General features: G+C 44.5%; 2 protein-coding genes across 5 annotated transcripts in view; one reads left to right on the top strand and one right to left on the bottom strand.

Moving 5' to 3' along the window:
* The window catches only part of EFCAB14 (EF-hand calcium binding domain 14), a 42,406-nt gene extending 38,734 nt beyond the window's left edge, over positions 1-3,672 (top strand). The window contains exon 11 of the mRNA XM_011978039.1: positions 207-3,672. Within this exon, the coding sequence (XP_011833429.1) occupies positions 207-382 (176 nt within the window). The 3' untranslated portion in view covers positions 383-3,672. The remainder of the gene's footprint in view (positions 1-206) is intronic.
* Positions 3,673-5,255: 1,583 nt separating this feature from the next.
* TEX38 (testis expressed 38) lies at positions 5,256-9,481 on the bottom strand. 4 transcript variants are annotated; one of them, XM_011978035.1, is made up of 2 exons: positions 9,348-9,481; positions 5,256-5,813 (listed from the first exon to the last, which is right to left on the bottom strand). In XM_011978035.1, the coding sequence occupies exons 1-2, from the start codon at positions 9,443-9,445 to the stop codon at positions 5,381-5,383; spliced, it is 531 nt and encodes a 176-aa protein (XP_011833425.1). In that variant the 5' UTR covers positions 9,446-9,481; the 3' UTR covers positions 5,256-5,380. The 4 variants fall into 4 exon arrangements, with proteins under 4 accessions (XP_011833425.1, XP_011833424.1, XP_011833426.1 ...); XM_011978034.1 differs by lacking the exon at positions 9,348-9,481 and adding an exon at positions 6,855-6,998 and having other exon boundaries at positions 5,256-5,964; XM_011978036.1 differs by lacking the exon at positions 9,348-9,481 and adding an exon at positions 6,855-6,993 and having other exon boundaries at positions 5,256-5,885.
* Positions 9,482-10,322: the final 841 nt, after the last annotated feature.

Here is a 10,322-nt window from a genome sequence, read left to right as displayed (position 1 = left end):
TTTTTTTTTTTTTTTTTTTTTTTTTAATATTCTTAAGGAATCAAAAATTAGTCTTTCTGATTTAGTGAAATCCTAAACTTCACCATATGGAAACAAAATTTGCGGCGTAGCTTTTCTTTTAGTGTTTTAAATTCAGTTGAGACTACTTTTAACTAAATTTAGCTTTATGTTTAGACATGTACATTTTTTTAATTCATTTTTGACAGATCTTCAGGATTTATTCCACAAGGCTGGCCAGGACGTGGATGGGAAGCTGACCTACCAGGAAATCTGGACCTCCCTAGGTTCTGCTATGCCAGAACCAGAGAGCTTGAGAGCATTTGATTCCGATGGAGATGGAAGATACTCATTCCTCGAGCTAAGGGTAGCTTTAGGTATCTAGCCTCATCAGGCATATTTTAGAAATGGACTGCCTAATATCTACTTACCTAACAACAAAACAACCCTTACTTACCCATCAGTCCTCTAGTCCTCCAAACTACTGTAGCAGATACTTTGCCACCTTTTAACTTGTTTGAAGAAGCTATATAAAAGTTATTTTTTTAAAGAAGAAGACCATTTTACTTACGATGTTCAGAAATCTATGATTTCCTAAAACTAGTAAGATCTTACATTTTAAAATTGCCAGAAAAAAAAATTAAAGCCCTCTTTTTTTCTCTTTCCTTTTTTTGAGGGGAGGAGACCTTATCTTTTAAAGCTGGGAAATGTATATAGAGAGAGAATAAGCCACCTTTTATATTTCACTTAAATTTGCCTTAAATTAGCTGCACTTTATAGAGACTCAGAAAATGTCTTTTCTTTAAAAGATAGGCCTTTTCTGTGTGTAAATACTTAAATGAAAGAAAGCATTGTGCATATTGTGTGGAAAGTAGGAAGAATGGTTTTGAACAGGATGTGAACAAATGACTTATTAAAAATTGCTGATCTGGTGTGGGTGGCAGCTGAAACTGCATCCATGTCTCCATAAGGCATCTCTCAAAGGCCCAGGCGCTGCCAGGGGGTTTGTCCTGGTAGCTGGAGGAACCGGTTTCAGGGAGTAGACACTGGAGACAGTACTGACTCCAGGCATGGCTCATGGAAGTAGGATTCTGGTTCTTTGTTCCTATTCCCTCAGCTAAACCTAACCTGGGAATCAGAGAGGTCTTGGGGATTTTTCTCATTTTTAGCACTATTTCAGGGTTTATGAGCATAAAAAGTTATCCACTGGGGAGCTCCATTTTCCCCGCTGAGTGAGCTAGATTGCCTTCCCCCACCCACCCACTTAAGTCTGTCTTAAAGCCGTAGCTGGCTCCCACCACCAGTACAATCTCCATTCTGAATGGCAGGGCTAAATTCCCCAGCCACTGTCTCACACTGACCACCCAGAGCTTTAGAAGAGAGCTGTGCTTCTACTTTTGACCCAGAAAACCATACCCCTTGAGATTTTACCTAGAGGCTAATCAAGAGCCTGATATGTTTCTCTGGGGGATGACTAAAGCCAAAAAGGTTGTGAGATGAAACATGTGAAATAATATTCCGTTTCCTTACAATTATCAGCTCAGAAGTAGCTAGAGGCTTTCTATCCAAAGGATGCCAAAGTATAGCAGGGCAGGCCTGGAGCTGGAGCCTTCACATGGTGGTAGCAAGTTTTTCAAATCTAATACAAGCAAGTACAATACTTCCTATTAATGCTTCTGTGGACCTGGCATGAAAGATCCCTAGATTGAAAGAAATAATACCTCCATGTCTCCTGTATGTTGAGTCTAGAATTGCTGTGGTGTTCTTAGAAGCAGTCTTGGGGCAACAACTCAAAAGGAAAAAAAACCGAAAACTTAACATTGCTATAGGCCAAGTCAGGGAGAAAGTAGAGAAGCTTTCATGCCACAGACTTCTTTAGTGGAGGTCATTTCCTTTTTAATTTTGTTCAGGTTGCCCTTCAGCCATGGATACAGTCCGGTACCCTTAAACATTTAAGGGCTGTTTTTTTCTTTACATGATGTTCAGCTTGGTGTTGACTAACCTTAAATTTTTTTTCTAGAAGTATTAAAATTTAGTTAAAGCAAAATGAAGTCTTTTCCCATGAATGTGTCCCCTTATCTCATTATAGCTTATGCTCAGTTTCACTTTCTTGGAAAGGTTAAAACAAATTAGCCTGGCACTTTAGGTAACTTGAAAATAACTCTCACCCTTCTGGCTGCCTTCCATCCACTCTCACCCTCCACCTTTTTTTAATATATATACACCCTTACACATTTTCTAACAACCAAATAAAATTCTAGCAATAAATTGAATTATACTGCTATATTTGTATATACTGTACCATAAATAGTATGTCTGTACCTGGAAGGTATTTTTTTGAAAACTGATTTATATGAAATATACTTGAGGGTAATGTAGCTTGTCCTTTTTAGTTTCAGATTCTTATTCATAGGCAGATACTTTGAAGACACCTTAACTCTTTGTTGTGTATACTTTTCCCTTGCATCAGATAGCTGTATGTGGAGAAATCCATTTTGTTTTTTGATTTATCTTCTGTTCTTCCTACCTTGTGCTTGTCTGACTAGTATCATCCCTGAGCCAGTATATAGTACCATCCGCTCCCCCTACCAAGTTTGGCAGAGGTGTTTATGCTGCATTCTCAGATCTATGAATATTTTTGTCATCCTGCCTGAGAAAGTACTATATCTTCCAGGCAAAAGTAGGGTATCTTGAACTCCTGAGTTGAGCAGACTCACTGGCTTAAGCGTCCCATAAGCCTATTATTTAGTGTGAATTTGGTACTTTTATTTGTATGTTGTCTTAACTTACTGAGCCTGTGACTTGTATTCAGCTGTAGTCAAGCCTCACCAGCCATATCTCATCTCTGAGAGGAAGATTGGATAGTGAATTTGGTTTGGGTTTTGGTTTTAAATCCTTTTACCTTTTCAGTCTGGCAGCTCCTACTGCTGCTTTCCTAAGTTACTCACTGCTTCTTGGTCCTTGTTTTCTTTTGCCTTGTACTATCTCGTATAATGTTTACTAAAAGAGCCTCCCCATAAATCACAGAGGCAAAAAGGTAGCATAGAAAAAGAAGAACCAAAAGAAGAGAATACCTGACTTCGAGATGACTGTGGTGTCATCTAAAAGGCAGAGAGGTGCCTGACCCTCAGGAAGGTGTGTGATGCAACAGAGCTGAAGAGTGGGTTCCCGTCACCTACTGCTGGCCATTGTCCCTTCTGTTGGAGATTCCTTTCTTTATGGTTGCTGTTCATAACCCCTTCAACACCACCACTTGCTGGTCCTGCCGGTCACAGTTGAGGATTTTGGCTGTGATGGGCTCATACTTATAATGGCCTGTTGAGTTGTTTTTAGTGACAGGTTTTGTTTGCTGCACACCTCATTGGCTTGCTTACCAGCACCAGCTAGATGTGGTCCCTCTTTCATATCCAAACCGGAACACATTTGGGTATTCCTGAGACTTTATAGAGCGTGTATTGTTTGTTATACGAACCTAACCTACCTTGTTGTTTTCTCATATTAAGAAATTTAAATCTACTTTGTTTTAGTGGAGCTATTTTGGTAACATATAAGCAATTTTGGTTCTGTTTAGGGAGAATTCAGGGTTTCCATGACTTGATTTGAGCTTTGCATATTTCATATAAGTAACACAGCCATTTTAATTTAGCTAAATAAAAAAATTTCTTTTTCTCTCAATGTGTCTTGACTAAAGCCTCTCTCACTCCCCTGCGATTTCTAAGGGAAAAAAAAATCTGCTTTGATTTCTATTTTTATGGACGCCTTACGCCTTTCGAAAGCAAGGAGTAACACATGGTGGGCCCAAAGTAATTAAGAATCTGCCTTAAGGACTGTGATATTTGGCCTGAAGAAGCAAAGGCCGCAAGGTTCAGGCGTTATGCATCCAGAGGATGGGAGGGGCAAGGTGAGGCAGGAGTGAGCCCTGCCTCTGTGTCTACCCAAGATGCTCCACTTAGGCCTGTTTTATATTTTGAGAATCAATATAAAAGCGTGTTTGCCATAAATGTTCCACCACCTTTAAAAAAAAAAAAAAATAGCTTAAAATCTGTTGCTAAAGAGGGGTCATACAGGAGCTAAAGCTTTTTCACACACAGAAAAAAAATAAATTAACTCTACATGTTTGTTTGCTAGATTCTGGATACCTCCTCCCCTTCCCCGCACACAGAATCTGGTGACCTTCCCCCTTAGTCATTATGTAAATGACTATACATAAAGCTTTTATTACTTACAAATATAATGAAAGGATTTGTTCATTTCCAAAAGGAAAGGGAGAAACACATATCCTGTGATAGAGCTGGGCTTTCTTACCTCAAAACTGGAGCCAAATGGCCAGTATTATCTTTGTCTCACCTTTTAGAACCATTTCCAGAAGTACAAACATTATTAATATTCCCATGTGATGGATCTTAATTTTTGGGAGGGGGACATGGATTCTTGTAGGAAAGGTAAAAACTATGGACATATGTCTACTTATAATGTTAGGCAGTTCACTGACCAGCCCTTCCTCCAAGCCAATTCATGGACCAACTTAATGACACCCTACGTACAATCCAAAGCATTCACCAAGCATTTTCTAACACAACATGTCATTAGGGAAGGAGTACTATGGTGTATGGTGGGAAGATCAGTACCTTTGATGATCAGTGACTTTCATACCAGTAACTTTGATGAAAGGCAGATGTAGATTTGAGAACTGGCTCTGCAACTAAGAAAGGTATGGCATATGCCCTTGGAACCTGTCTCTTATCCATAAGAGGAGGATCATGATATCCATTTGGCAGTGTTCTTGTGAATTGTTAGAAATAATGTACAGAGGCAACCACGTAAGAGCTACATACATCATAGATAATAACAAAGAATGTATTTCATCCCGTAGTGCAGTGTGGCTCACAGGGCTCATGATGACTCGTTTTGCCTGTGCCATAGCCACTGTAAATCACCATAGCTCACACCCTCAGCAGCTATCACTCTTGTGGCAACTGTGCTTCACATCCCACAGAACACCAGTGCCTTGGGGTACCCAGGCCAGGGCCTGGCACACGTTTTTGTTTTAAATACTGAACAGAGGGATATTGAGTCCATCCACAAGTACTGGTTCAGTGCGTCTCCCCACAGCCAACCTCCAGTGCCAGTTCATATTGGTGAGACTCAGCAACCAACTTGGTTTGCAAAGTGACCCCATCAGACAGGAAGGACATTGCCTTCCTAACAGCAAATGAGACACGAGGGAGCCTTGGACTTTTTTTTTTTTTTTTTTTTTTTTTTTTTATTTCATAGCATGACATCCAGGTGGGTCCTGACCTCTGTCAATACCGCCTTCTTGAGGTTAGTTCCATTTCCTACTCTGCACCTGATTCCTGCAGCTCCCACCCTCAGTGAGAGGAGGCTACAATTCTGAAGCAAAAGGCTTGGCATTGAAGCTGTGGTCTTCATGGGCCAGATTCGGGAGGGAATGGAAGAGAACATTCCTTTCAGGACAGGTGGCTGAAGGATAGGAGACAGAGTGGTTCAGCAGCGGGGGTAGGTTGCACAAGGGTGGGGCAAAGGGCACCTCCTGAAAGATGGGAAGTGGAAATGGGGAGCTGGCCTGGGGCTGCTGTGGAGCCCCCTGCAGTGCAGGTTGCAGGGGAGCGGGGTCTTCCGCCTTGGGGTTACTGACTTGGTCAGCATAGCTCCTGCCTTCAGGGATGTCCAACTCCCACAGAACATCTGGATTCTGGACCTCAGTCTCAGTCTTGGTGACAGCAGGGGGAGGGCCCGTGTTGATGGCTGCATTCATGCCGTAGCGCCGTCGCTTATTAATCCAGTACAACAGTGGGCTGTAGGTGAACGTGGCAGCTCTCATCACCTCCACCCACTGCTGGGCACGCTCTTCCCGCCTCAAGTTCTTCCTCCAGTGCAGAAAGATAATGCACCCTCCAGTTATCACAGAACACAGCCCCAGGAATCCGAAGTACAATGAGACCCACACTAAGGCAACAAGAAAGAAAAAGAGGCATGCTGGCTGATAGCTGTAGCTTGGGGCCTGAACTGTTTCTCATTCCTCTTTCACTTAACCCATTCATCAATCACTCCATCCACTTAACTACTCTCACCATTCCTTCCCTCCCTCGTTGACTTGCCTCATCATTCTCTTATTCAGTCAAAGCTAGATTTCCAGGAAGCTTAAGCACCACCTTTAACTCTTTACAGATCAGAAAAGCTATGTCTAGAGGGGCCATGTGCTGCCCAGGCTCAGTCAAGCCTCTGATTCCTAACCCAGGACCCATCCAATCCATCAGACTGAGAAGTTTCACTATGGGCAAGTCCGTCAAGAAGTAAAAGTTCACCAGCACTTTGTAAGGCCCAGGTGGGCAGATCACCTGAGATCAGGAGTTTGAGTCCAGCCTGGCCAACATGGTGAAACCCCATCTCTACTAAAAATTTTAAAAATAGCCAGGTGTGGTGGTGCACGCCTGCAGTCCCAGCTACTTGAGAGGCTGAAGCAGGAGAATAACTTGAATCCAGGAGGTGGAGGTTGCAGTGAGCCTAGATTGCACCACTGTACTCCAGCCTGGGCAACAGAGCAAAACTTCATCTCAAAAAAAAAAAAACAAAAGTGAAAGTTCATCAGTTGACAGAGCCACCAATGTCCCATCCCACTCCATTCAGCTGTGATGGTCCTGGGCTATTGATAGTATCTTCTCTGGTTGATCAGAGCATGGTCTTTGCCTTAAAAGAATCCTTAGTTTTCTAGAGTAGACTATCTCCTAACTGCTTAGCTCTCTTCCATGCAGCCAGGCACTGTCCCATCCATGCAAAGTGTTTGTCCCCAAGCCCTAAGGCACAAGTCCAGTGACAGGGACTGGAGGAGCACTTACTCCCAGGGAAGCGCAGGTCCTCCTGTTGGGAATCCATATGGTTGAGCTTTGGTACCTGGCCGATGGCTCTGGGGAGAGGGAACTCACCCACCCATCTGCCCAGCCAGTCAGCCTATCTGCCCAGCCAATCAGAGTCTCCAGAATACCCAGGCCCTTTGTTCTCTAAAGGAGAGGTCACTGGGTTCTGAGCATTGGGCATTCTAGGGGTAGTGCTTGTGAAGTGGTCCTGGGTTAATGGAAGGAGGGGACATCATCCAGTGGCATTTTTTGGGTGGAGTGTCTCTACTACTTCTATCAGAGACTGGTTCACCTATTGAATTGTCTGCCCCTACCCCTTATGGTGAACCCACAGAGCAGACCCCAGGAAAGGGCCATCATCCCTCAGGGATTTACTGATGTTGCTGATCTTTAGGGAACAGTTGATGGGATACCTGACCCCAGTGAGGAATGTAACAAGGAACACACAGCATTGGGCAGCCCTGTTCTCAAAAAGTATCTAACCAAGTTGCAGGAAAAAAACTGCTCAAGGGAACCAAGTGGTCAATACCTCCTTCTTTGGCTCCAACAAACTGTCTTTTATTTAGTTACCTTCCTTCAAGTGCTGACAAGTGTTTCCCAGGCACCAGGCCCTGTGAGGCTCCCCACCATCTGGCCTGCATCTCCTGCTAGCCTTACTTCCCTCCTCATCCTCCACACACCTTTCCCTTCTGCCTAGTCCATACTCCTGAACAGACCCTGCTCATTCACATCTCTGGAGGTGTACTCACGCTGCTCCTTCACCCAGGAGTGCCCCTGCCCACTTTCCCACCACTGAACACCTACTCATCCTTCAGGACTCAGCTCAGCTCCCCTACTCTGTGACAAACTGCCCAGAATCATATCATCTCCCATTTGAAGGAACTTTGAGAGTTGTCTAGTTCATCTCACACCATCTGGTCCTACCATCAGGACCATGCTTGACTCCTGGGGGTAGATTTTTCCCTACACAGCAACTAATCCCCTTGGACTCAGTACTCACTTGAGTCAGGAACTTGCTCACCACCTCCTGAAGCAGCTTGATGCATTTATGGGCAGCTCAGTTAGAAAGCCCTTCCCTAATTAAGCTTAAGTCAGCCTTCCCAGTAGGTTGCACCACTGCTTGTAGCTCAGCTTCTTGGCACCATTTTAATGACTCCCCTCTTTATAGTCCTCCAGTGTGTGACTTAGGGAACTATTCAGCACAGAATTCTCTCCAGGGTCCACTTACCCTTGCTCTCCTCCTATATCACTGGCCCCTACTTTCCATTCTCCTTTGCTGGTTTCCCCCTTTTCCCCTGATCGCTAAATATAGGCATGTCTAGGGCTCAGTTCTTAGTGCTCTATCTACATTCATTCCATCAGTTATCTCACCCAGACCCCTGGCTTTAAATATCACTATACACTGACAGCATACAACTGTATCTCTCCAGCCTGGAATGCTCCTCAGAACTTTTAGACTCATACCCAAATACCTGGTTGACATCCCTCCTTGCCAGTCTGTTAAATTATCCCAAACCAGTATGTCCAAAACCAAACTCTGATTATCCATCCTCCAAAGTCTACTTTACCTGCAGCCTTCCTCCTCTTCATAAGTAGCATCTCTGTCCTTCCAGTTGTTCAGGCCAAAAACCTGCAAGTCATCCTTGACTCCTCTCATTCTGTCACACCCACACTGACTCCACCAGCAAGATCTGTAGGCTTTTATTTCAAAATACAACCAAAATCTGGCCACTTTTTTCTCTCTGTTACTTTAGTCCAAGTACCACCATCTCTCACTTAGATTACTGTTCTCCCTGTAGGGTGACCAACATCCTGGTTTGCCCAAGACTGGGGTGGTTCTCAGGACATGGGGCTTTCAATGCTAGAGCCAAGAAAGTCCTAGGCAAACTAGGACAAATTAGTCACCCTTGGGAGAGTTTCCATCCTTGCCTCCACATACCCTAAATTCCACCAGCAGCCAGCATGATCCTTTTAAAAAGGATCATGTTGCTCCACTGCTTAAAACATATAGTAACTTCCGATCTCATTAGATTTAAAATCAAAGTCCTTAACCAAGGTATGAGCAATCTAACTAACCCTCCCTATACCTTCTTGGTCTCATTTCTACCGCTGTGCCCTCACTCATTCAGACTCAATAACCTCCTCATCAGGGCCTTTGCACTTGCTGTTCCTCTACCTGGAAGGCTTCTCCCCCAGCATTCCCACATTACTTTCAGGTTTCTGCTCAAGTGTCCCCTTATCTCTCTCTCTCTTAGCCTGCTGTTTTTCAGCACAGCATGTAGCATCACCTAACATTATATGTTTATTTATTGTCTGTTTCACTCCTCCAGAATGTAAGCTCAATGAATTAATATAAACAAGGATCTAAGAACTTCAGATAATGATAACTGCTATAAAGAGAATGAAACAGAGCAATGGGATAAAGACTATAAAGAGATGGGGGGTTTGTCATTTAGGTCCCTTGAAGGTGCTTACATGTGAACTGAGCCCTTAGATGATGAGGAGGCAGCCACATGCAAATCCACAGAGAAAACAGCAAGTGTGAGGAGTGTGAGCCAGGTATGGGCTGGCATACTTGAAGGACTTACTCATTTTCCATTACACTGTTCGTCGCACAGGGCAGGGCTCAGGGCTGATCTCCATGAGCATAGGTTGGATTGAGCAGAGTTGAAGGCTCTGCCCTTGTCCCAGGAAGGGTTTCAACCCGACAAAACCCAGACAAGAAGGACCTGATGATGAGTACTGTCCCAGAGAGCCCACTCCAGGACTGGCCCCGTCCTGTGAGCAGGTGGGACACAGAGATGTTGATGTCACTATCCCTGACCCCAGGACCTCGCACCTGGTTCACACGGTAAGGAAGATTGTGGCATTTGGGTTGAGAGAATGGAAAGAGAGAGGATTCCAGGGGTCAAAAAGGGCCTGAATAAGGACTCTTCAAGGAGTAATCCTGGTGTTTCTTTGGGAGAGAATAGGTCAGTGTGGCTGGAGTTCAAGGAGGATGTCAGGAAGCAGAGGAAAAGGAGGCTTAGGAGGCAGCTGTCATCTTGAAAAGAGCTCAGCTCTCGGGTAGAACTTGAACAAGTCACATAATTACTCTCGGCCTCGGTTTCCTGATTTGTTAGATGAAGATAATACCTGCCACACAGAGTATGAAGCCGATCAGTGTCCTGCACATAGCAACCTCAGTAAAGAGAAGCTTGCTGCTGTGATTATAGTTGATGAAGGACTTTCGATGCTGAAGGACGGACTACTACAGCGAGTACCTGGCACTACAGCAAGTGCCAGGGGCAAGCACCGCGAGGACCTGGAGGTCCGCTGGCTTTAGAGAGAGGACTTGGCGCGCAGAGGCTGCTGGTCCCAGAGGGAGGAAGGGCGTTGAATTTGGGCAGCCTCCCTGGAGGAGGCGGGCCGTGGCTTACACAGGGCGGCGAGAGCGCGCAGTGCCGGGGC

The sequence above is a fragment of the Mandrillus leucophaeus genome, unplaced genomic scaffold (assembly GCF_000951045.1).
Source record: "Mandrillus leucophaeus isolate KB7577 unplaced genomic scaffold, Mleu.le_1.0 Scaffold1878, whole genome shotgun sequence".
Lineage (NCBI taxonomy): Eukaryota > Metazoa > Chordata > Mammalia > Primates > Cercopithecidae > Mandrillus > Mandrillus leucophaeus.
This window is presented reverse-complemented; position numbering and strand designations above follow the sequence as displayed.

Bases quoted from the DNA above. Each gene is read 5' to 3' on its own strand.
- TEX38 (XM_011978034.1), bottom strand. From the start codon at position 6,891: ATGGATTCCCAACAGGAGGACCTGCGCTTCCCTGGGA. The intron at 5,965-6,854 runs GTAAGTGCTCCT...TTGTTGCCTTAG, and splicing joins GGACCTGCGCTTCCCTGGGA to TGTGGGTCTCATTGTACTTC.